The sequence below is a fragment of the Scatophagus argus genome, chromosome 14 (genome assembly GCF_020382885.2).
Source record: "Scatophagus argus isolate fScaArg1 chromosome 14, fScaArg1.pri, whole genome shotgun sequence".
Lineage (NCBI taxonomy): Eukaryota > Metazoa > Chordata > Actinopteri > Scatophagidae > Scatophagus > Scatophagus argus.
The window spans coordinates 6,071,918-6,099,525 of NC_058506.1; the positions used below are offsets into that span (position 1 = coordinate 6,071,918).

Genomic DNA, 27,608 nt, shown 5'->3' on the forward strand with positions numbered 1-27,608 from the left:
AAAATGTTTTTAAATATCCTGAACTATATATACTATATGAGTACATTTTAAATGATCTGAAAATGTTAATACCCAAACTTGCCACTAGATGGAGACACATTTTCATTTACAAGACCTGAACCCTACACCGAGGGACTCACATTATATATTATAGAACAATAATTCTCTTATTACAACTGTTGCAAGGATGTCAAAGATCAGGCCACAGTGTATTTACAATACCATGACAATACAGCTACTTGGAAAAGAGACAAAAGAGTCATAGGGAAAGAGCAGGCAGATGTAAAGGGCAAACAAAGCAAATGGTAAATTCTCTATTGCTGTTCAATGTATAGTGGAGACACAAAGAAGATCCATCAGATAACAAAAATATGAGACAAGCTCTTGTGATTGTTGTAGTTTTCATACAGGCTTTTACATGCTGTCAAAGCTGCTTGTGATGTGTGAAGTGAAAGCTTGTTAGCCTCTTTTACTGTGTGTGAGTGTGTGTGTGTCTGCGTGTGTGAGTGTGTGTGAGGGTCGGTTTAGGTCAGGGTCAGGATGACTCCCGCCGAGTCGCTCCGCTCACACAATCAGACGCATAAGCCACATTCACATACACACACACACACACGTATAGCCTTGAGTCATGAAAAAAGCACTGGTAACCCCAGAACTACTGGTCTCAGGGAGGGAGGGAGGGAGGGAGTACATGACAGGACCACAGACACTGAACTGCGCATACAAAAAAAATCAGGAAAGCATTCATCATTTTTATAGTTTATAGTCTAGCAGCAGTGTACGTGGAGTACACAGTGACAAGCACATGCACAGTGGCAGCAGCTATGATAGAATAAACAAAGAAATGAGTGCCACCCACAATATCTAAATGACAGTTATGTACTGTAGATGGACAGTAACACACCACAGGACTGAACTCTGATTAAATGACAAATGATGACTGCACCGACCACTTAAAAAAAAAAAAAAAAAAGGAAAAGAAAAGTTTAAAACAACTGCAACTTTATGGATGAACACAGCTCTGAATGCATTCTGCATTCTAACCTGGCAATGGTGACATCAAGCCCCATCTGGGTCAGCGTTCATTTCCTGCTGCTGTGAATGCGCCACCTGCAGTTGGCTGCTGGGAGTCCAGCTATTGAGGCTAATTGCTAACAATTACACTGGGTCATAATGTGGCGGCTAACGTCAGGAGGAAACAATGAGTCGTCCAAGAAAAGACTCAAAGACTGTCATCACAGATGGAGTCTGGAGCGAAGCCACCTCATGCTAATAAAAAGAACAACTGTAATATACTCCTGGCTTGATGTCAGGTTGTTCACAAAATGTTGACTTTTGAAAAAATATTGAAATGGCTGTTAAAATGAGCTCATTTCAAAGACATTTTAATTGCGCATGAGATATTTTTAAATCCTTTAAGTCTGTAAAATATGATTCAACGGTCATAATTCTGAACATTTAGTCACTTTTGGGACAGAAACATGATGGTGATGGGCTCTGAAGACTTTCCTGAGCGGTACATTGATGGACAGGTTCACCTTTTCTTCAGTATGTCTCAAAACAATACTTTCATTACAGTACTTAAAATTGTACTACAATATTTTTTGTAGGATGAAGTTACCTTTGTGTTACTGTCCCTACACTGCAGCTCAGCAAGGCAAAACTCTGGCCAGGCAAACGCAAAGAGGGAGAGTCACACTAAAGACACCCACCCTCGATGTGACTAACTTTAGAATGCATTTTGACACAGAATGAGGACTGTGGAATTTGTCCTTGGGAGGAATGATGACAGCAACCAATAACTTTTACAACACACATGTAGACATGTGAGCATTGTATTAAGATATTGCATTAAGACGTTAAAAGAATCTTTTGAATAAAATATTTGATAAATGAGTGCAGAGATATTTCATTTTAAAGGATAAGCGAGAATAATGTGACTTGCGATGAGACTATTTTTCCACAAAAACAGGAAACTCGTGTTGAATACTAGACTAGACATCATGGAGCTTCCAGCAACTCTTAAAAGCACCAACAGAAAATGACAAAAACAGCTGCATTAGCATTCAACAGTAAATGTAAGTGACACTGACAAATGACTAAAAAAAGCATGCTTTTGAGATAAGATAATTAAGATACTATTAAAGGGATATTTCACACCAAAATCAGAAGTAAGTAAGTCTTAACTGTTGTGGATTTGAGTTTCATTATATTTGTCAGAAAACAGACTCTGTAGTCAATATCTTCAAAACTCAGCGACTCACACTAAAATATTTTGGGGTGAAGGGTCCCTTTAACAACACACCAGTTATAGATGATCAGTTGAAACCTACAAAATCACCTTCAGGCCGTTCAGGATTTGGACATATTCTACTTCAGAAAGTTGCCTGACAGAGAACTGAACTGAGCCAATCAGTCATGCAGCGTGTAATCACTACCTGAAACATTTGGCCTGTGATTTATGTGGCACAGCCCTCTCTTTCCCATCTGTCACATTATTCCCTTGACTGAGAATGTGACGTTGTGTATAGACGTTCTCGCACGGAGGACAGCTACTGATTTATACCTGCCTTCATCTGTGTGTGTGTGTGTGTGTGTGTGTGTGTGTGCTGTCTTACCCCTGCTAGCAGGCCCTCTGGTGGTGTGGGGGAGACAGTTTCTCCGTCGGGCCCTTGGGGCGTGCACAGCTGGGGTGACATGGTGGGCGATTCATCTATATAGGGCAGCGTCTCCGAGCCGTCCTGAGACTTGCCGTCCTCCGCTCCGTCTCCCTCATAGCCATCTGTGTTGTAGTTAAAGTCTGGAAGACAGAGAGGAGAAAGAGAGATGCTGATTTGCATTATGCCCAAAACAAAGCCAGCAATAACAAAGCCATTGTTGGGTTCCAGTGATTTGCTACCACGATTCGGTGAGAAAAATCTACTTCCTCAATGCCATTTCCAGGTGTTGAATTCTCCTGGTGTCGACCACTTTTCAGCTCCTCCATGCAGGGGGCACGCGAACTTCAATTAGTTCAAAGAATAAACACGGGAATACAAAAAGTAACTGATGGAAAGTGTGAAATGACGCAGCTTGTGTAAAGCTCCGTGGCTGAAAACAATAACAATAAACAGTGTAACGTGGCAGCACTGCACATAAAGATGCAATAATGCAGTAAAAACCATGTTAACCGTCTTAATTTAAGTTTGATTTTGCTTCTGTGGAATCACTGTCTTGAAGTTTTCTATTAGGCTAAGAGTCAGGATTGAGGTCGATTGTCATGTCCAGTAACAACACTGGCGTTCAGGCCTGAGTAGCAGTGACAGTTCAAGTGGAAGGGAACAACACTGACACCGAATCCACTTCTGCTGCTAAAAGAACATTGGTGAAGAACACAGCAGAATAACAAAAAGGCATAGGGGATATAAAAAGCCACTGTCAGACAAGAAAAATGGTAGGTTGACACTTTTTATATCTGATGTCTTATTAGAGAGGAGAGGGGTATTTCTGACAGACAGTCAGGGACTATCCAGCTATCACACAGACTAGAATAAAAAAAAGGGAGGATTTATTTATTTATTTATTTATTTATTTTACTGCAAGCAAAGGTGCAAATATAGCAAGGAAAGATGTTTGTTTGTGCTTAAACAATAACTATAGACATTCCAGGATTTTTAGCCTGGTGGTGTACAAATCCTGTTTATCTATCTGACACAATACATTCCTTATATGAACTTGAAAGAGGAGAAGTGCACCGAAGCTTACGTAACTATTACAAAAAGCCATACAGCAGTGGGCAGGTGTAAAAGCAGAACTACATGTTTGAAAAGCAAATTATGTGGGAGGTACGTGGGTGAGCATATGTGACGCCATATAACCTACGCTGATCTTAACCACCACTTTTGAGTACGAATGCACCAATTCACAGTGCAATTCATCACTATTACACAGATAAATGTGTGCTTGTGTGTGTGTATAAGAATACTAGGCAATGTTAACAAGCCACAAGTGAGAACTAATTGGAAAATAAAAGCAGGGGTCAATTCCCACTAGGACAGCACACCCCATCAAGCTAATGCTGATGAGCGCCTCGAGTGGTGACACACCACCGTCTGTCACCTCCTGACATGTACCATAAGCCACAGCCACTGGACCACCCACCTGCCAATCAAAAAAATTCCCTCCATCTGTTAGTTGCATGCGAGTCTGTATGTGGATTGTGGGGAGTCATAGCTGCCATATGGCTTTTTTGTAGCTGTTGGGCAAAGAGCTAACAAATAGTGCATTTGGGTCTAAGCTGACTTAGTGAAGCATTTACGAAAACAAAAACAAAAAAAAAAACAGCAACTGTGTGTGTGCAAGTGCTGCAAAACGACACACAACACATGAGACATAAAGGTGAGGATAGGGTTAAAACACTGAGATACGGTCATCTGTCCATCACCAACTGTGCTGCCATCATGCCATAGAAAAGATCGTCTCTTCCAATATGCAAGTGTGTGGTTGTGTGTATTTGTTTTTTTCTCTCCTCTATCTCTCTCTTCCATCTGCTTCCTGTGTGACCCCTCTGTACACCTTCTGGCCTCCTCGCCGTGTATATGTGAGCATAAGAGAAAAACAGTAAATTGTTCAAGATATTTACCTGATGATAGAGCACTCAACAGTGCCCTCAAAACTTATTCTTGCCAGCCCAAGGTTGATGTTGGAAAACATCTTACATCGTGCACCCAACAAAGCACTCTTGTCTCGACAAGCACCAAGGTCTGTTCCCTCTTTAACTAAGATGTAGGCCATGATTCACTTCTATTTTCAGGAACATCAATAGGTAGCAAATCATTCAGAAATACAGTCCCCAGTGTGCTGAACAGGGAGCCAGTCCATCACGGAGAACAGAGTCGGAGCAGTGAAGACAAAGCAGAGCAAATGGGCTGAATATACTGTAGGCTCAGCTCTCTGGCTCGTGCACAGCCTGCAGTGTGGACACACTACAGCTTTGCATGCATTGTGTGTTAAACTGCTAATGTAAGGTACAGTCACTTTGCATTTGAATGATTCACTGCAAGCAATTTGGTGTGTGATTGGTCATTATTTCTACTTGTGGTAGAAACTGTGGTCTGATTAAGCATATTAGGGCAAGACAGAGACACAGAAAAAAACCGAGTAGTGAGGAGACAGGAAAGGGCATTTGCGAAGACGTGTCTTTCGCCTCAGTGACAACATCAGCCCAAGAAGACCAGTCAAAGTATCAATTAAACAGACAGAAACAAAAGTTGTGTTCAGTAACATTCTCACATTACATTACAATACATTTTGTTATTCACACATGAAACTGTAGTCACAAATGCTTTTCCAGTATGGACGAGAACAGCAATAGGCTATTATATATTTGACAAGGCTTTACTACTGTAAGCAATCAGGCCACACACAGGAAGAGAGTTCAATTGAGGAGGAAGACATTAAATAATTCAGGTCAACTAGCTTCTTGTTTAAAGACTAGAAAGTAAATAAGAATACCCAGAGAGTGTGAATTTACAGAGCTAACAAAAATCATTGATGTAAAGCTAAACAAGGAAGGGAAAGAGAAACCATTTTTACATTTTACATTTTGACATAAAACACCTGACAAATTGGTTTTTACCAAATTTATGTCTCATAATCGTTCTACTGCATAGTAATCATATTCACTATAGGCTGCATTTTAATCAAAATTTATTCTTTCAGTTGTGGTATCGCTGTGTCAATCATTTTGTGACCCTTAAAATCCATCCTATGCGCTCCTAAATGTCTGTATCACTGGTACGAAGGATATCTTTTTCTGAATGAGGAGTTTTCATCTGCATACAGACTCTGGGTTACAAAGACAACTGAAAATGAACATATTCTCACTGCGCTGCAGATGTCTTTGACTAATTGGTTCAATAACACAGGCTTTCCAGTGAAAAAAAAAACAACAACTGCACATTACGAAGTAGAACCTCCAATTTCACAATATTATCAAACATCACTCTGTTGTACCGCTGTTCTATTGGGGGGGGGGGGCAGTCACATCGCTCACATGTGCATGAACCAGTGACACAGGAGCCCACACGTGCACATGTTTATCTGCACACACTCTGACAGGCTGAAATGTAGGCTGCCTCAGTCAGCTAATGCATCCTGACAATCCCCATGACAAACAGAAAAATCAATTCTGCACTGTAAGTGAGAGAGGGAAATTTTCTGTGTCATCAGCTCTTACCAGTTACTCTGTTCAACAGAGTAGCCCCCAAACCAAAACACATATAGTATTTTACAGGGTTAAAACAGGGACCAGCTCAACATGACATGCAATTAAACAGGAGATCACTTCAAGTACAAGGATTGACTTGCAGAGGAGGAAGATCCTATTGAGAAATCAATACAGCCTCCGTCTGGTACATCACTACAGCGAAGTGAACCAGTCAAGACTGACCCACACACATGCTGACACACACATCCACAGAGCTGAGTAACTACACACAGTGATCAGACTTACCATTGCTGAAGAGGAGAGAACGAATGACGCACGCGGCCTCAAAGAAAAAAGTCATGACCTTGTTGGTGTGTGCGTGAGTGTTGTCTAAGCTAAACACCTTCACTGGGAGTTAATCATGTCACCAAGGCAGTCGAAAAAACATTATGTCACAGCTGTGGGATCAAAAAAAATCTACACAAACTGAGAGGTGCACTGCCAAAATAAGAGAGTTGCTTTGGTGCTGCTCGCAGTTGAATGCTTCCACTGTTATGAACCAGTCACATAGCACTCATTCAAATTAAGGCAACAATCTAGTATTCAACAACACCCACAGCCTAGGAGGAAGCAATAAACTCCGATGCACAAAAAGAACAGTCACTGTATGGAAGCTATAAAATGCTTTCAGTGCATCAATGTGTTTCTCTGACCGCTCACTACTGTCACATCACTTCCTTGTTGGCCAATAATGACCGTCCCTGATATAGTTTATGGGTCAATCATATGTAAAAATCAATAGCGTGGGTGTATGTGCATGAAGTTTAGTTTACACTCCATGTACTTTACCATGAGGAACCAACCAAAACTGGATTTCTGGTTCAGACAGGCAGCACTTCAACCACTTGTCAAACCGGCTGTGAATTAGTGGAGTTTTCACATCAGGAAATGATTCATGATGAGATGATGAGCTGAATATGAGCTATTATAGGATTATTTAAAAATCTAGTTTGGGATTTTTCCAGCCCCCCTGGCTCTTATCAAAGGGGAACCAGGTACATCATTCAACCACTGAATCATTTGTGAATGTTTAAAAACATGCATTGTCATCTGGACACAGCAAAGGGTGTATCTAGATATAAGTTAGGAGCTCTAAAGCCCTACAATTCATTTCAAAATTGTAGTGTTGTGACAATGCAGCTGCAACAGAACTCACAGAGATCTTCTTTTAAAGGTTTCCTTTGCGCTGTTTGAATACACAAAGGTTCAGTCTGACAAATGGACAGCAAGTTGACACTGATGGCCCCACTGGTTGACCTGACAGTGACCAGACAAACTCACAGATGGCTGAGAGCCACCCCTGTGCACAGAAACATATGCCTTCAGTGAACCAAAAATGCTGGGCTGGACATGATGGCCATTACTGCACCATTAGTTGAACTGAGAGGATGAAATCAACACTCCTCCAGCAGAAAACACTGAGCTATGAAGAAGATAAAACCACATGTACACTGTTCATATTTTGCATGTGCTGACAGAGGCAGGGCTGCCTGCAGAGAGCTTTAAAAAAAGAAAAGTTTTGATTAAAATGGAGATTTAATGCTGACGCTAGTTGGAGTAACACACTGCTTGTGCTTGAGTGCTATTGGCACTACCTTAATAAAAGCTTTACTACATGTCTTCCCATTTACTGCGCAGTGAACAGTAGCTAACTACAGGCATTTCAGTCCACATACTAGGTCAATTATCTGAACAATTATTTTCTATTTTGCTGCCAGATCAACCTAGCTGAACATAAGGCAGATTTGTTCTCATCTGGGCTATTGAAAACATATCAATAGCCATATGTTTTTTTTTAATCTATCTTATTTCTTTTTCATTTACATGGCATGTCCAACTGTCTTACTTGTCACCTCATTCCTTAGTTAAAACATTTCGACTAAATGCACTACATTATCATCTATTGAGGTTACCGCCACTAAAATTTGTATCTGAACTACTGGGGAGGGAACCCCTGTATAACTACTAATATTGCGTAAAATGTCAGTTTAATACAGAGAAATGAGCTGCTTTTTGATTCAAAATGTGACATTTCATCTGATATTTTATAATACTGAAAAGGTCACATTCTAAAACTTGTGATATTACGTCATCTACATATGGCCAAGATCTTACACAGGATAAAAATAACAACAAAATACATCAAAAAATATCTAGAAATTAAAAATATACCACCAACTTTGCAGGTGTTTTGCAGATGATTTTTCCTGCTTCTTTTACAACCAGCACAGTGACAGTTTCGTGTTTTTGATGTTGCTCGCTCTCATTCTCTCTCTGGACCTCCTTTGCGCTCCACATGATGCTTAGGGAAATTAGTGCAGCCCATGAGGACACACAGACACTCTCACTGTGTCACTCACACCACAGACACATGCTCTACACAATTACTCATGGGCTCTGCTGTGTGTTGATAGGGTTAGATCAATGAGGCTCCAGTTAATAAGGAATGGCTTGCACCAGAAAACCTTTCAAAAGGGATAAACACACTTACACACACACACACATACACACGGCACTCTGCTCTGCAATTGTCAATTGTTCACTTCAGCGACTACAGAAGTCTGTGTGACAGAGAGGAAATGCCAAATGTTTGAATCAGTCCCGTGAGTAGAAAACTACCTCAGCAGTTTCAGAGCAACTAGTTCCACATGTGGTGGCAAAAAACTTATTACAAAGAGATCAAAGTGAATAAAATGAAACATAAAGTGAAAAATAATTTGCCATATTTTCCTTCCAATGTTCTCCTCAATGTACAAAGCAATAATGCAAAAGCCTGGAAATTAAATATGCTGCTTTAAAATAAATAAAGTCTCTGGTGCCATTTATGTCCAGATGACACCTTAAAGAATTCTTCCCTGATGCATTCAAGAGGCTCTGGCATACGGCCTTTGAGTGGCAGCTGCTGAATAACAATCCCTTGATATAAATGCAAATAAAGCAAATTTACATTATTTCTCTCATAATGTCACAGTTTGCTCATTGTCTGTTCAGGGTTTTTTTTTTTTTTTCCTTAGACATGAGAAAGCAACACTTTCACCAGCCGACTCCAACAACAAAGACTTTTCCCCGCTTGCATCTGCACTGCCTCACAGCACAAAGTGTCACTGACTAAATAAAAAGCAGCGGACTAAATGTTCACTGAGACACATTGTCTCTATGAAGCCGGCAGGTATCTGCAATAAGATATTTATTTACTGATACCAAGTAAAGGGGATAATGGTTGGAAGTAAACTGTATGCATTTTGTATTTAAAGGGATAAAACATGCAAAATCTCATATGTGATCCTTTTAAGAGGTCAGGGGTGAAGGGATGAACAGTAAGCTTTTGTTTAGACACCATAACTTGACTCAAGAGCACATAATGAAGAGCACTTCATCAATACACAAGTCCCCACTGGTGTGATTTTTCACCACAGACAGCTGGCAACAGAGAAACAATAGGTAGCAGTGATGCACAGAGCCCAGAGCTTCTCCTGAGAATCGCTGCTGTGGTGTGTGTGTGTGTGTGTGTGTGTGTGTGTGTGTGTGTGTGTGTGTGTGTGTGTGTGTGTGTGTGTGTGTGTGTGTGTCAGCAGACATGGTCCAAATGTTGTTGCATAACCAACCAGTTAAATCTACGGTCCCATTGCTGCAACAACCATGACCTCCGCCCCAATGTCAGCTCACATCACTCTCATGTTATCCTCTCCTGACAGACAGCTATAAACCCACCTGTCACTCTCAATAACCGGTCCTCGTTTCCATGGCAAGGACAAAGGCTGCCATGACAACTTGCCAGGTTGATGCAAAGGCTTCCTGTTTGCGAGAAAAAAAAATGTTGCTGCTGGACTGAGTCGTGAAGTCACCAATGTTCCTGGAAGACCTGTGCTATTTAAGCCAGCAGATGAGAAACAAACTTTAAAAACCGAGCAGCCTGAGTCATAAGCTAGCTGAGGGCTGCACAGAGAGAGAGAATACTGTGTTCAACACCCCACACACACACTACACCTCTGCAGGGATAACATGAATTGCTCAATTCCAGCTGAACACACAATTTGGCAAATTCCAACAAAAAAAACGATCAAAACCTTGGAACATATAATACAACAATTAACCACTTCCTGTCGTGTCCTGTCCTGTTGGTCCCTCATAAGGAAGGTAGCTGCGCCACAAGAATGCAAGAAAGAAGTAGCAGAAGCATGAGACTGAAGCACAAAAAAACACCTCCTCACTCCCACACTGGTCAGCTGAGTAGCACCTCCAGTGCCAGGCGATCTCACATGGCTAGACCCCTGCATAGAGCCGTGATGGCAGGCATGCCAGTGGTTTAACTTCACTGAGCACTCAGTTGAAGCGAGGCCAAAGTTTATGAAAATGGCTGGTCGTATAAACTCACCTCTAAGACATAAAAGGTTGTTTATTTTGTTTTCCTGTTATTCAATAGCGGGTTGTGTGTGTGCGTTTCAAAATCCTTCCACTATTCTTTTTTTGTTTTTTCATTGAAAAGCAGGTGCAGATCAACATATGTCTGTCACTGCAGACAAGTAATGTAAACATACACATGTGCCAAAACATTACTGTATGATATGAGTCATAACTAAAACAATAAAAGATAAACACCCTTGTACTATTCTAACAGTAAACCTGTCAAGCAGAAGTTAACAACTTTTTAAACAATTGCCAATTATTTTCTTCATTAAATGATAATAATTTACTCACATATCAAAAATCTCTCAAAAAATTAAATTCTATTATCTTTTTACACAGTGCATATCTCTGATTTGTCTGACCAACAATCCAAAACATATCTTGTTTAAAATTATTTTAGAGAAATGCAGCAAATCTTCACATGATTAATGTATTAATCGTTTATAACATGTCAATAAGAACAAAAAATGCTCATCACAATTTACCAGGGTCAAAAGTGACATCTGCCATATGCTCCTTTAGTCCAATTAGCAGACCAAAACCCAAACTCTTCATTTACTATCATATAAGCAAAAAAATCTTGCATTTAAGAAACTGAAACCAGAAAATTCATGACATATTTGCTTGAAAAATGAAGCAATTAGTCAGTTATCATCAATGCTAGGTTTCAAATGGTTATTTTAGCTCTAGTGTGAGAAGGTGGAATTACTGTTGTCTAAAAAAAAAAAATAATGATCTGATCTGATCTGATCTGATCTGATACTGATCTGATACTGATCTTGGACTGATCTTTTATGACTGATCGTTCAAAAAGTTGCCAATACCGTTTTTTTTTTTGTTACAGCTATAGATACCTCTATAGCTCTGTAGATACTTTCAAAAACGAGTTCTCACATTACATTAGTAGACTCGTTTGTACATGTTTGTTGAGCAGTGTATTCAAGAAAATCCACATTGTGTCAAAAACTTAGTAACCTTGGTGAAGAATTAATCTTGAATTCTTGAATTTCCCTTGGGATCAATAAAGTATCTTCTATCTAATCTTGCAAGTAAAATGTCACAGGTTCAAATGCTGATAACACACTTACACACCATTATTTACTACAGTGGACTTAGAATATGTGTATGTGAAAAAAACACGCAAAGGGGGTTATTGGGAGGTTTAATGGGATTAAAAACAAACAAACAATTCCCATATGATATAGTCTATATAGTAATCCTCCACGCTCTCTGCCTTGTCCATCTAGAGGAGCTTTGATCAGCTCTGCAAAGTTGCAAACCATATTAAGTCATGGGAAGGAAACATTGCTGCAGTGTGTGGATTCAATCAGGGAGTTGTGCTGCCTTGCTCAGCAGATTCTTCTGAGGAGAAGAGGGATTACATCATGCTTCGTAGCCAGCTAAAACTGTGTGGGCAACATGATGCCTGCAAACTGCTTCTGTATAGGGGCCATGGCTGCAGTGACTGAGCATGCATGCACAAATACACACACTCATTTTTACAATAGAGATGTGTGGTTATGAGCCAGGGCTGGAGGGAATGTGTGATAGTTTCTCAACATGTTTGTACATGTTTACTATTCAACCATCTTTAGTGAATATATACCGTAATTGTGTGTGTGTGTGTGTGTGTGCATGCGTGTGTGTGTGTGTGAGAGAGAGAGAGAGAGAGAGAGAGAGAGTGTTTTCTGAGTGGTTGACAAGATATTCCTCCGTGTCTTCAGTGCTGCTCTCAAAAGATGTAAGTGAGCTCAACCATAACAGATCCAATTCTCTGCAGACCAGATAAAAGACAGAGAGAAGAAAAACAAAAAGACTGTCTCATGTAGCCTCCTGCCCAGCTACTAGTCTTCTAGAGCCCTATGGGGCCATGACACAATGACAGTACATCGGTTGTTTGACAGATGTGTGGTCATTGTGTGTGTGATTGCGTTGACGACGGTGTACACGAAGGCTTTTACACCTCCCTGTCCTGCTGTAGTCAATCAGGAGGTGACACTGGGGAAATTAAAAGCCTTCATGAAGGTCTATCTTTACAGCCAGGGCCTGTTACTCCACTCATCAACATAAAGTATTTCAACTGCAGCAACATCACATGAGGCTCTGAGGACAGAACCAGCAGCTAACACTGCAGCACTGGAAACCAATTTAATTCCACTGCATGCAGATGCTTCAAATAAAAAGCTCAAAAGAGGGAAGCTTTAGTGAGATGTATCTGAAGTTTTGACATACTAAATTTGAAAGACAGACAAGAGATTACACTTTACACAAATTACTCAAAACTGGCTAGCTGATGCAATTTAAACTACCCTTAATCTCTAGGGACAAACAAGAAACATCTTAATAAAATTACTGCTGCTTTATTAGTTTTCAATGTACTCTCTTTTTCCCAGGTCCAAGAATCATCAGGTGCTCAGAGATCTTTCTCTTCACACAGTTTGTATTCAGAAAACCCTCCACAAGTAAAAAGGTAAATCTGTCACCTGACGACAAACAGCCGCTAGCTAGAGAGGCAGATGTGGAGCGACAGACCGCATTCTTTCCTACATGCTGCTTCCCCCAGGAGCCGTCTCAACTGTGATCAATCTAGCTGAAGTAGTTATTAATATGCAGACACACCCACCTTCTTTCTCATCCAAACACCCACACAGAGATCCTCAAACAGCTCCGTTTGCAGACATGTGAGTGAACAATAAGCCACATGTGCACACACAGACAGATAACAGATGTTTAGAGAGCCAGGTCTCGCTGCACAATCACAGAATCCAATCTAGCCTTTTATTTGAGCATCAAATTGAAATTTTGTTTGTCAGGGAGGCTCAGAAACCCCTCAGAGACAGGGAATGTTGGTGAAGCATTAACAGATGCACTGCACAGCAGACGGCTACAGCGCAGTCTTGTACAAGAAACAGTTATGGGTTGAATTAAAGAAGGTGAGACATCCTCTAAATCACCAAAGGTTGATTGTACATTTGAAGCATATCTCGTTAGCTAAGAAGAGCATAAGTTTGTAAGTGAGGAAATACGGTGCTCAGCACACACTGCACACTGTAGCAAAGCAGAGTGACGTTTTGGATGGGATCTGTTGGAAAAACGGGTGAATCTTAGATTTAGGTAGGTTCTGCTTTGACTGTCTTTGTAATGAGGTGCATAAACAAACTAAATTCACTAGTGGAGGTCACTACAAAAACATGAAAACACGACAATTAACGTAATATTTTCTGACAGGAAAAAAGACAAACGGCGCTGGAACAAACTTATGGCTCCATAAAAATAACAAGAAAATAACATACGAGGATGAAGTGCTCATGTAGTTATATCCATTTCTCTCCAAGTCTCTAAGCATCTATACAAAAACTCACCTGAACTAGGATTAATGAGGACCTGTTCACTTGAACCAGCCATCCACTGCAGCCTGTGTGATCTATAAAGCATATGCAGCATATACTGAAGGTGTAAGCTACAAAGAGCTTTTACAGCTTAATGCTCTAAAAATAATCGACCACGTTAGTTTCAAATGAACACAGGATGTGCGTGGACACTGCAGCGTGGAAAGGTGTGAATGAGTCATGGTCACTTTGAATATCCCCCAACAACTGCCTCAAGATCAGAGGTGATTGGCTTATGTTTGAATTCAGCAAGTCTATTTGAAGAAATCAAATCAAATCTGATACTAATTTACTTCTGATGGACTTATTCATTGTTGAAATAATAAAATATATTCTCTTTATTGACCGTCATTCTACTTCATAGATGTAAACCATAGATTATAGGATTACCTGAGAATTATTCTAGTGATTCCAACCCAAAATTGCAGTGAAATGCCAGTGTGTGCCACTTGCACTTCAATGAATAGGACACTATTTTCCATGGGTTTGATGTTACAGTAATGCTAAATGACGCTAAGTAAGCCAGTGTCAAGAGCTGTGAGCAGCTGCCGTCTGAAAGTCTGTGAGTCCTGAAGTTAAGCTGGGGTCTTTGTTCCCCCTTTCCCCTCATTCAGCCTGATACAGATGATAATGGGTCAGCTCCTCAGCTTGAGCTAACCACTGTGCTCAGGCAACAGGCTGAGAGCACTTTAAAAAGGTCAATAATCTGCAGGACTCCCACACAATAGTTACTGGGGAGAGACAGAAAGACAAAAGAAATCATAGACAGCGAGGGAAAAAGGAAGCGATGGCTTCAAACTATTGTGCTTTAATGGAAAATGACAGGAGAGCTGCAGATCTAAAATCAAAACCTAAACAGTACAAAGCATCTAACACATTCGGACAGATGAGCCTTTTGCTGTTGTACACTGTGTGTGCATTCCACTACAAATGTACTGAGATGGTGCTAATGAAGATGTGTGCCCATTATTCACTTCACAACCTGTGAGCACACATCTAGAGCACTTCCCTGTCAAGTGAAGAGTCCGATAAAAGGCAATACTGTCCCTTTATACCTCAAATGAATGACAATTCTCCTACAGCTGCATATCTTCATGTGCCATATGCCTGTAGGTCGCAAGAGATAAGGACCCCCTCCACTGCAGAGCCTCATGCATGAATTGCTGTTACAGCCTCTGTCCCTGCAGCTCCCAAACCCAACCAACCAATGTTACCATGGCAGCCAGCCACTATACATTGTAATTAGCTAGTCTAAATCCCAAGGCTCGAACTGGTTGGATACAACCCGCTGCTTCCATAGATTAGGACAACCACTGCCGTACACATGGCCTGAAGCTATGTCTGTCTGCAACACAAGTACACAAGAGGTCGCATTCGAGAGCAGACACATCTATGCGCACACACAAAAAGACACAAACACAAACCCCTACTAATCCACCTTATTTTATCTCCCACATTCCACCTTGCACCGTCCTCCCTGTGTTTGTAAGCAGGTACAAGTAAATCAATCCTCCACATGTACTTTAGAGCTATTTACTGCCAACACACACCCACATTCAGCAAAGCAACGTACTGTAAAGCCGCTCTACTGTGTGGGCATCTGCACCTCAGTGTGCAGCAGTACTCTCTGCGTTCGTTCGTGGGCATGTGCTAATGGAAAGTGTATCAAACTGTGCAGTGAAACAAAAGAGCTACAACGACTGAAGCTATTAAAATGCAAGCGGCTGTGGATGGCCCTCAGGGCAACCCTGGCAGTGATTGTACTGTCTATTTATTACACTCCTCAGCCCAATTAGATGAATATGATGCAGATTAAAGACAGAGCGTTTTGTATCAAACACTCTGTCACCTCTTCTAGATGTGTCAGATAGAAGAGGACGCCCTGAGCAGTAGTGTGCTGCTCAGGCAGGTTAATGTTTCCCATCACAGTAACGCCATTAAAGTTTCCAAAAATGAAAGGCAGAAAAGAGCAAGTCTTTGACATCAAAAGGAGAGACCCTCTCCCACGGGAGTCAGGCAGAGCACAAAAAAAAATGATGAGAAGGTTTGTGACAATGGAGAAACCCATCTGGAAACTAATTAGGCCAAAAAGAGGCATGAAGATAAAAACTCAAACTGGCAGTGTGTGGGTGTGCACTTCAAGTGAGAATATAACTTCCTACTGGATCTAACTACTTACAAGAGCATTTTATCATTTATTTGAGCAGTCTATGTGGATATTATGAAGACAGGATTATGTCATCGTGATTACTTGTTCAGCAATCTGTTAACAGTGTGCAGCATCAGCGTGTGTATATCAACCTTCACCGATGATGAAAACTATTGCACATGATTGCACCATACCAAACCAGATATTTAAGTGCTTCTTCTTTACTTTCAAGCTATACAAACCTCTGGAGACAAACAGTTCAAAACAGAGCACTTTAGTTATGTTGGTGCCAGCATGTCAATTCAAACCTTTTTGATACAAAACTGGAATAACTGCACTAAACTTTCACAGTAGATAGTAGACAGTAGGTATTTTTCTGCCTATAAGACAAGACCAGAAGTTGAGAGAATAAAAATATTCTGAAGAAAGAGCTGAGAACAATCCCACATTGCAGCAGCTCCGCTGTCCCTGAAGCTATAACAGCAGTAGTGCAGGTATTGCCAAACACCTGCATAAGGGAAGATGAGAAAACTACATACCAAATGCACATGTGACTTCTCAGGAAAATATTGTTAAGTCAGTTGGAAACAAGCCTTTCTGCAGATTTTTCTGACTCTCCCATGGTTGTGCTGTGATGCTGTGCTGTTCTCTTCTCATACTTGCCAACCGTTAGCCAACTGTTACTGCTGTCTATCTGTCACAGTAAAATCTACAAGGGGTCTCATATGTCACCCATCATCCTGTTTTCCAATTGTGAATGAAAACTAATGATCAGACTTCACAGGCAATGGTCTGAACATTTGCTTTACTTTGAGTTAATTTCTATTAAACAAAGACGCTGGGAAGAGTGACAGAGGAGATAAGAGAGTAAGAAGGGACGCAGCAAGATGCCTGATAAACTGAAAGAGCACTCAGAGACACAAAGCCATCTGGCATTGAGTGTGTCAGCACACTGCACACACACACACACACACACACACACACACACAGAGAGACTACAAAGAGACCTTGCAAATATCACTCCACTGATTTAGAGTTTGGTCCCTCTACAAAAGGTCACAGTTAAGTGGTGAATAGACAGCGGACAGTAATTTAAACAAGTGCCCTCGCCATGGCAATCATAGTCTGTAATGGTGCCAGCATCCTATTTGGGCAAACATGAAACACTCAACTTTATAAATGTTAATCAGATATCCCTTACATTTACAGAGAAAGGCAAGAAACAAGCACCTCTGCTAACCTAACTCGCACTGTGAGTTTTCAGCCAATCCATCACACCGTAGGTAATAACCTTATTTAAGATTAACCTAAAAATAAAGCCTATTTTCCCCGTACGATTGTAGACCATCCCTCTAATCAAGTCCCACCACCTCCCATAAAACATCTCTCAAAAGATGTATGAACCGCTCCACCTGTCTGGATTCTTTTCTTCTGTCCTCATTCTCCCCTCTCTCTGAGGCTCTCTATAATGCCAAAAGGACAACCAGGCTGAATATGAACATCCACTTTTTGACCTCAGCAGAAAGAGGACCTACCGAGAGCAGAAGGCAAACTCTAACTGGGGCCATTAATCTTTAATGAGACATGCACAGACACACATTTAAACATACACACACACACAAAATGAGAGACATATGACTACCTGCAGGTTGACAGATTCTTGGTTTGGCAGCTTCTAATACAGTACTGCAAACATGCAACCAAACATGTGCGGAGTCAGATTCATAACCATGATTTAAGTATGAGCCCATTTAAGAAAACCTGATACCTGACCTATATGTGTTTGTTCACCTGAGTCCTTCTGAGTGACTGGTCGTAGCTCGAGCGCATCCATCAGCCCTTTCAACTCATAATGGCCTCATCACCCTTTCCTGTCTCCCCCTCTTTTTCCCTCCTCTCCTCTCTTTCGCTCCACTACTCTGAATGCTTAATCATGGCCCTTGCCTTCTGGGAGCATGTAAACATGCCAGCCGTACCATTGGCTGAGACAGTGGTGTTACTCTTACTCGATTGGCTGAGAGGGAAGGGACATGGGTGGCAAAAGAAGAAGGGGTTGGTGGTTACCATAGCCCTACAGGATGACTGCTGTCCATGGAAACATACCCTGCACACACACACACACAGAGGTCTAGCCCCTCAGGACATGGTGAAGATCCCCACAGACTCACAGAACACAAACACACTCAGACATATGACACACCCTCTCACATCAAGCACAACAAAGGGTTTTCAGAGCTTCACCCACATAAAGATAGCAAGACATGTAGCATTGAAAGGAGAATATGTTATGACTGCTATCTGAGATACTGTACCCAGATTATTGCTCAGCTTAAACCAGTGATTCCTGTGATAAGCAAAAAAGAGCCATGCTATGTTCAGTTAAAAATGTTTCCATATTTCCTCTATGCTTATGTAAAACACTGACTTGCACAGTTGATTTGGGTTCAAACAAACAACAAAAATCATTATTACAAACGCACCCACAGAAAAATGCAACAAAACAAATGTAATAAGCTGTTTAAGAAACACAAGTTAACCGGTTATGCGGTGAAAGATTAAAAAGGGCCAAATTGTTGCTTTTTATATCAAAATGACAATTTAAAATTTTCAAACAGAAAGAGCTCCATTATCAGAGCTATGGCTGAACCCCGGTCTCTTGGTCTCTCTCTGTTCTTGTTCAGTATATTTATTCTGGGTACAGTTTTTGTAAACATGGAATCTCCCAGATATACCATCACCAATTTAATAGAAAAATATAGTCAGTTTGATTCAAAGAGTTAAAGCAAGGCGTCTGGACTTGAGAAGATTTGGCTTGAAGACGTTTGGCTGCTAATCCAAGCAGCTTCATCAGTTCTGTCTCCAGACGCCTTGCTTTAACTCTTTGAGTGAATATGACCTGGATGACTGAGAACCTCCACAGATAAGTCAGTTTGATGCATCAATTAGATGTTAATATTAGCTCAAACAATTAAATCCTTTATAGGTTGTCAGACATCACTTACCAGCAGCATCGTTATTACTATAAAATTACGTTGCCTATAATTTAGTTTTAGAAAATAATTGCATTTCATATCACATTTGCAATAGTGATCAGAAAATCTGAATTTGGATATTCTAACCAAATCATTTAGCCCCAGTAAGCATGTTCATGTGTCAAAATGCCACAACATACTGTACTTTGAGTCAAGAGTTTTAACTACTATTCACAAGGCTGTCATTGAATGAACTCAGGTGGCCGTGGCACAGAAGAGTGTAACCTAACATGTGGACATGGAAGAAGCTAAGTTAATTTTACGACTTAGTGCCACCGCCAAGTCTTTCCTTGATTCCATTCAGCTGGACTCACTCACTTGGAACATTGAGAAAGTAGCCATATCCACATTTTAATGGGGCTGCCTATTCACTACAGCTGTACAGTTAGTATTAATGTGTAATTCTGTATATCGTCACTGTCCAACGAAAAAAACTTATCTCGCTTTTTATGTTTTTGACATTTTACATTGTACAACATGTACGACATAACATGTTAATAGAGACTGAAAGAAAAGAAATTCAGGATCATTAAAATGGCCAAAAAGATATTTAAAACTACGGACTCTTAATTTCCCATTTATTATTTCCTTTGGGTGGAGAAATGACAACACCTGGGCAAAGAGGGGGCAACTGCATAGTTTAAGCTTAGTGACAATGGATGCTCTTTTCGATTGTATCCATTACATGTAACAAGTGTGTTTTTACATTGTGATGTGGATTGCTCCTTAAATACGGTACTAGTAAAATTAGCTTCAATTGGCTGTATCTGTCAACTTAGAGTCCTGCTAGATAAGAGCCTCAGTTAAAGTGTCCCAGGTTCTGTCTCTCCCTGCCACACACTCAAAGCATTGAGTGTTTGGTTCCCCCTCTTGAGAATCACACAACTGTTTTCTGGCTTTTTTTTTTTTTTTTTCAAAGGCGAACATAAAGCAAATTTTATATGTATGAACCCCCTACCAGACCCAACAAGAGGAAGATGCCTGAACACAAAACAGGGAAGAGTGGCATGGAAGAGGCAGCAGAGATGACGGTATTACATAACGACGCTGCTTCAGGCTGACTCAGTTTCTTTCTCCCGCTCGTGTGTGAGAGAACAGATTTAAATGTCTGTTTCTATAGATACGGTACAGTGAATGGAAGGAACAGCTTCGTCTATTGATCAGGATAATGGAGCTTGGGCAGGGGGAAGACAGGAATTCAAGAATGGACATACAGGACAGATTAAGTTACATAACATGTTTTTGTTGCTGAAAAGCAAATCCTCACTCTGTCTTCATGTTTAGTGGACAGACACAGTGGCTGTTTTAGGGTGACTATAATGTAGCAATAGTGAAATGGCAATTAATTAATTATATTAATGGTATGATAGACCATTTACAATCTTCCACCCACAGAGAGAGAGAAAGACGGAGTTGTTCTCCAACAGGATTCATATGGGTGTCTTTTTTTTCCATCAAACACAAAAGATGAGCAAGCAAGAGTTCTTGTGCATGCTTGCTGCACTACATTTCAATACTTTTGCTCAATGGCAAGTTTAGCTTAAAATAAACTACTGACCAACAATCTAACCTGACAGCAGCAATAAAAGAATGCGTCATTTTCACAGTGAACGAAAGGTTTAAGCAGGCTGTATTGTGTCAAGCCACAAATGACATGTTTGGAAATACTTTCAGATCCCATTGATTTGGACTTGTTTCTGCTGGCAACAAGGACACAAAGCCACTGGCTATTCAAACAGAGTGAGACGGAGAGAGACTGAGAGGAAAAGAGGTGGGTGGTTTGGTCAAATAGATTTCGTAAGGTGTGATGAATGAGACATCCCTAGTTCTATTAAATTTCCCTACGATGCTCTGCTGGGAGGCCATCCAGAATCACTTTGCTGTTTTACTGGGGTGAAGCAGGCCAAATGCCAGCCAAGTAACTACTAACATTAAACACTTAAAGACAGAACTGGGACTGGATTGAAGTCAGCCAGGAGTAGCTAGCCAGTTCCATCTATCACAGCTAAGGAACCAGACCAAAGATTAGACAGCCACAGAAAGCCATCGGTGCGAGGTGAAATGTGGAGGCATAACCCAAAAACTGTTAACATCTGAGCCACATAATCTTTTTATTAATGAGTCTAAGGTCCTAACTGTCATCTAAAAACAACTTTTAAACCTCCAACAGTAACACCCATGGCTGAGTGATGAAGTCAAAGGTGTCTCATCACAAAGCAATCAAAGTAACTCTAATTTATGTTTCTCACAGTAATGCAGGATTTTAATAGCCAAATAAAGTTTCTTTCATGTGCATCAGGATGGTGATTAAGAAGATTTTGCTCCAAAAAGATTATAGAGATTTATTAGTTTGAAAACATGGTTTTGCTTAGGTGGGTGGGTATATTATACCTCAGTATGTTTGATGTTTGTCCCACATCAGCTCCAAATAGGATCCAATCTGTTGTGGATCTGATTTGACCTATGAGTCAAAACACACTTTTTTCCACAGTTTGTGATTGGAGTGAATGGCACCAAAACAGACAGCAGATTACTTCTCACCACAAACATACTATTGCATATTGCAATCTGCAAATACTGCCATAAGAAAGTAGGGGATTAAGCAGCACATATTAACCCTTCACAATCTGGCAAACCGCCCTCCCTGACTCACACAGTGGTATTTTAGCATGGCTTGCTGGGCTGAACTCAACTACTCCGCAATACACTGATGGGATGTACAGAAATGAGGATAGATTTATTTTTAATACTCCCTCAGAGCTGCACACATATTCAAGCTTTCCTCACTGTGACTTGGATTAGGGAAATTCATTTTGACATATGTGCATGTGCACGTGCCACCTTGGCTGTACTGTGCCAAAATGCCCATATTCCAGCTCTTACATAATCTAGCTTTTCCTTTGATGTTGCTTTAGCATCACGTGGCACCGAAACAAGCCAGAGAGGAGTCTGGCTAATTCTCTGAACGTTACAGTGTAGGCTGCAAGAGTCAGAAATCAGAGTCAGTTTGCCACTCTGGCTGCAGAGACAGTAATAGTACCGCAGTTTATGCACAGAAATTACACACTGGGAAGCAAATGTGGCCTTGAACAACCGTAGACATCAGTCTGGGGTCTTTTGCAATATGATATTCCAAAAAACTGGCCCAACATGTCATCATATATCAGTAAAAACTAGGTGAAAATTAGGCAAAACAAGCTGACATTTGTTCACTGTTAAATGACACAAATGTGCAAAGCAGCTGTTAGAAACAATTTTAAACATATAGAAACCACTGAAGCAACAAAGAAACATGATACACAATGCAGGACTAACCAATGAACTGGTTGGAGATAGAAAAATGGCACCACCAAAATGCTTCTAAAATCAGATCATGGGTCAAAAAACCCTTTTACCCTTCTACAGAATAACATTAGTAAACCATAAATGTATGTGTGTGTGTGTGTGTGAAAAACACACTCAAAAAAATTAGGAGCTTCTTAGATCAAGAAAATAAAATAAAGAACAAAAGGAGAAGGATGAGAGGGGATATTAGAAGGTTGTGTTGAAGTATTTTAAACTGACATGCACATGCACGCACGGGCACACACAAACACTAACAGCCGCCTGGGAGTCTACCACTTATGCTGCTTCCTGGCCAAGTGGGGCAGAGGATGACTGATGAGAGGTCTGGGCCAGTGATTTTTTTTTTTTGGAGGTTGTGTATTTGTATATGGATGCATACCATTCTGCAAGCCAGTGCAGCTGTTTATTTGTTGTCTCATGTTTATATGCACCTCTATTTGTCTGTACACCAAAAACAATGAGAAGATGCAGTGGGATAGATAAGCTTGTTTTTGCCCTGTTCAGCTGTGGCCAAGCAGTGGACAGAAAGACTCCTGAAGCTGATGAGGCTTTGAGCATCCACTCAGCACTTTACTCAGAGAGTTAAGGATGTGTGGTCACCGCTTAATACTGAGCCATTAACACAGTTTCAGTGGCTGGAAAGAAAGTTCGCAATTCACTACATTGCATTCAACTACCCAAAATGAAGGGTGGGACTGGGCCATCACACAACATTAACAACCAGGTATGAGTCACAGTTATGAGCTATAGCCTGTGAACTGGTGAATAGGCTGTTTCAGGGTCAGTGTAGTGGCACTGAGGGAGTGTGCTTAACATTAGCCTTCGAAAAGCTTGAAAAAGTGGTAGGGTATTTTTATTCCCCTGAGTGGAGGAAGGAGGTCATTTCAGGAGCCCTTGACATACAAATTTGCTTATGCAATACACACACAGTGGCACAGCCAGGCACATGAAGGATAGGATAAAGGATGGTGGGAAAGCAAAAGCATGATGAAATGACAGGTGCATAAAAGGATTGTTCCCTTTTTCCCTCAGAAAAGCTCATAGTAAAGCCCTGATCGAGCATGTTGTAATGTTAATATTCTATCTTTTATAGTACACATGCACCCTTTCACAGAATTCTAAATGTGTTAAAGCACATGAGGTGTTAAGTTATTCTGTCTCTGGTCACAACAATACCAGAACCAAAATAGCAATATTAAAATAGTACACAGACTATAAAATCCCCACTGATCTAAATTCATTATCATCCAGTTACACTGACCTAATCTATTTTTGAAAAGTGTACTAAATGCATGCACTCAGAATTCAGTGCTAATCCATTGAAAAAATGCATTCAAGGGTACTAGAAAATGATGATTTTGAGGAAAAGGCCAACAATACATTACACTAATTCATTTTCTTGCAGCAAGTTAGATGAGATAACGCTCTCATGTCTGTATTCTCAATATGAAGCTACAGCCACCATGCGGTTATCTAAACATCAAGACTATAATTTCCTGATAATTTCCACACCAAACATGAAGCACTTTTTTGTATAATGCAATTATATACAGAGTTCAGTTTGGTTATGGGAAGAGAGGGCTGTTGGGAGAGCAAGGGCTCCTGTAGGGGTGCACAACTGGACCCTGCTCTTATAAGGAGCAGTTTAGCAGGGTGTTTAGCAGTTTAGACTGAGTTTAGTCAGAGGCTGAACTGAACACAAACACACCCTTGGTGCCTGCTACTGTTCATCAAATTAAAGTGTACAAAAAGGTATTCTGGCTGTTTGGGGTGAATATACACAAATGAAACTACAGTCCAACTCACAAAAGTAACACAAATTGTAGGAAGAAAACTTGCAAGGCTTTCTCTGCAAACACAAGCCCAAACTGAATAGATTCAAAGGTGGGGCGATAAAGAGAAAAGTAATTGTTGATTCCTATTCTGAGGTCATCAAATACGGACTCTGCATGCATCAGTGCTATCAGTAACTTCTTTTTAAAGGCTATGTTTGACCAGAATTTCTGTCATTTGTCAGGGACACTAAAATCTTCCAGGACACGTGGACTGAAAATCTTAGTCAGTATTAAACTATTTCTAAAACTAAACATGTGTAGTTCAATTGTCACACCACAACCACACATTTATGTTGCAGTTACTGATTTTCACACCACATTGAGTAGAACACTCAGCTACAGAGATAATAATACACAAAATGATACACTTTTGATAATTAACAGAATAAACAGACCGATGACTGTCCAACATGATGACATTATTATTAACACGATGTAGCTACCTTCAGCGCCTCTGTGAGTCTTTTGACCTCTCTGAAGAACTGAAGCAACAGCTGCCCACCAAATACACTTCTTACAACATACTTATAATTTGGGTTTCTGTTTCTGTATCGCTAAAATCATTAACACCACCACTCTGTCTCCCTCTTCCTCTCCTAGATACTCCATCTCTGCAGATTAAGGCAGGGTAACAATGGTGAAACAGCAGAGCAAATCCCAAAAGGCTGTGTCATGTGCCCAAAAACACACACACGGACACGGACACACACACACACACACACACACACACACAGTGTCACAGCAGCATATAACAACAGGGAATCACAGCTGCTACAATGGGGATGTGCATAATTGCTGCAAAGTAGTGTACACTCACTGCTCTGAATTAAAGTGGGAAAAAAAACATGTTCAACTTCTGTTCTATGTAAATCATTCTCATTAAAATATTCTTTTTCTAGAAAAAGTTGCATTTATATGGTTAAATGAATGTCACAGTCTGTTCCTAACTCCGTCTTGTCTCTTCCTAACCTGAATGCGCTACAGCTGCCTGATCTGAAAACAGTGCAGCTTACAGTTTGACATGTCAGACTGTGTCTCCAGCACAGCATGAAGTCCACAATAAAGAGCAGATTAAAAATTCAACAGCAGACAGCTTGTGTCCTCGATAGGTTGGAACATAAAGTTCTACCTCCAGGTTGTAAGCATGACTCACGCTCTCTCACACACAGTTTCCCCAGGCTTTCCCCCGTCTCTGTGTCTGCTAGCAAACAAAAAGCTCAACAACAACAACAGACACGAGTTGTTACCACTATGGGTGAACGGGGGCAAAAGGAGGAGTTGGGGAGGGTTTGACCATCTTGTTATGGACAGCCACAGTGATGCCCGTTAATTAGAAGTCCTGAAAAAATGCAAAGTGTTCTCCGTGTGCATGTAGCTCTGCTTGTAACACGAACAGGCAGCCCATGAGATGGAGAAGGAGGGGGTTGCTGGGTAAAATGGCTAGAGGTAAAGAGAAGCGCAAAGATAAATGGGAAGCGATGTGTGGAGAAGACTAAATCGGAGGATGGAGGAATACGTACTGCTGTAGAGGGTGTCGATCCAGGACAGCCGGGGCAGACCACGAGCACTGAGAGGTTCCATCCTCCTTTTCTCTCCCTTTCCTCAGTCACTCTGCTTCGTTTTTATCTCTGCAGTCCTTATCTGTTGCTGCTTTTTGCGTCGTCTCTTTTCTTCTCCTTATCCTTGAAAAACAGTCTTCATCTCGCATGAAGAAGCAAAAAGAATCATTTGGAAAAAATGTCAAAAGACACCCCGGGGTCCAACAGGCAGACGAGTGAGTGAGTCGAAGAAAGAGTGTATAAGTGAGTGGCGTGTGTGTGTGTGTGACAGAGAGAGAGAGAAAACAACAGGCTGGAGACGACCACAGCCGACCGTTGCTAGGGGAAGGGAGAAGCACTCCCTCTCTCTCTCTTTGGCTTGCTCGCTCACTTCCATCCACCCCTCCTCTCGCTCTCTCTCTCTCTCTCTCTCTCTCTCTCTCTCTCTCTCTCAATTCTGTGCGAATGGCTCATCACTCTTTCTCTCTGAGAGGAGGCAGGAATTCAGAGGAAAAGCATGACTGTAGATGAACGACGCTTATGTTAAACATGAATTAACTGGCAGATTCCCTGACTCTCTGATATTCTCTCTTTACGTTATGTCACTGAATGAATATCAAAGTTTCTTTCGCTGTCTTGTCTCTGTCTGTGTTTTAGGTGAATAGCTCTCAGTCACAGTGTGCAACCTCAACTGCTTCACTTTGCCCTACCCTGCTCCTGAAGCCTTAATTCTCCATATTCATATCATTGCTTTTCTTCTCTTTTGCTTTGTCATTATCTAACAAGGTAAAAGTCTCACTGATATTTAACTTCTTTCGTGAAGTCCTTATCAAGAGATAACCTAAGCAAGACAGCAGCATAAAAATACTGAAGAGACAATAAATACAAATAACAAACAACATAAACAAGCAAAGCCAACTATAACACCACAAAAGAGGTGCACCAATTCCCACATTATTTAAACCTGATCTGAATTCCTCAATTTCAAGTCAAAGGCAGTGTACCTAAGAAATGTAAGGTAAGTAAGGTATCATGAAAATGCAATTGCGGGATATATTTTTTTTCTAAAACATTTTTTATATATACACCCATACATAAGGACAAACTAGCCCCAAGACGAGATTTGTTTGCCGCTTCCTGAGGATGGTTTTATGTGTTTGCGTGTATTCTTTCGCTTTTTTTTTGTGTGTTGTTTTTTTTTGGCAGGCTTCTGAAGCACGATGGTAGGATATGCACGATATGATGAGCTCAAGATCACTGCCGCCTGACTGCCACGCACAACAATGAGCTCCTGTGTGAGAAACAGAGTCACTCATTCAGTCAGAAAGTGACTGATTCAGATGTCACATTTTAAACTACTCACATCTCCTGTTCTCATAGCCACGTGCTCTGACCCCATCATCTACACACACACATACACTGGAAGAACATGAAAGAGACACTCAGACATGAGGGTGTGAGCGTGAATGTGCATGTAGCAACTGTGGAAAGGTGGTTGGACCGAGCTGAATACTGATGTCAGCTGAGCAGCTGACACAATACAGAATGGAAAACATGCTGGGATCTATAACGGATTTTTCTTTTCTACAAATGGCCTTTTGATTACAAAATACAAAAGTATCATGTGTCATACAATGTACATCACCAATATTTTCATCAAATCACT

The 27,608-nt window shown here is 40.8% G+C and overlaps 1 protein-coding gene across 2 annotated transcripts in view; it reads right to left on the reverse strand.

Annotated features, from left to right (window-relative positions):
- Nucleotides 1–27,608, reverse strand: part of abr (ABR activator of RhoGEF and GTPase) — a 118,587-nt gene that overhangs the window by 72,440 nt on the left and 18,539 nt on the right. Inside the window, exons 1-2 of one of the 2 annotated variants that reach the window (XM_046410992.1) lie at nt 25,925–26,783; nt 2,619–2,800 (exon numbers count right to left, since the gene is read on the reverse strand). In XM_046410992.1, the coding sequence (XP_046266948.1) occupies nt 2,619–2,800; nt 25,925–25,985 (243 nt within the window). In that variant the 5' untranslated portion in view covers nt 25,986–26,783. Of the gene's footprint in view, nt 1–2,618; nt 2,801–25,924; nt 26,784–27,608 lie in introns of those variants that run through there. The other variant, XM_046410991.1, reaches the window with a different exon arrangement.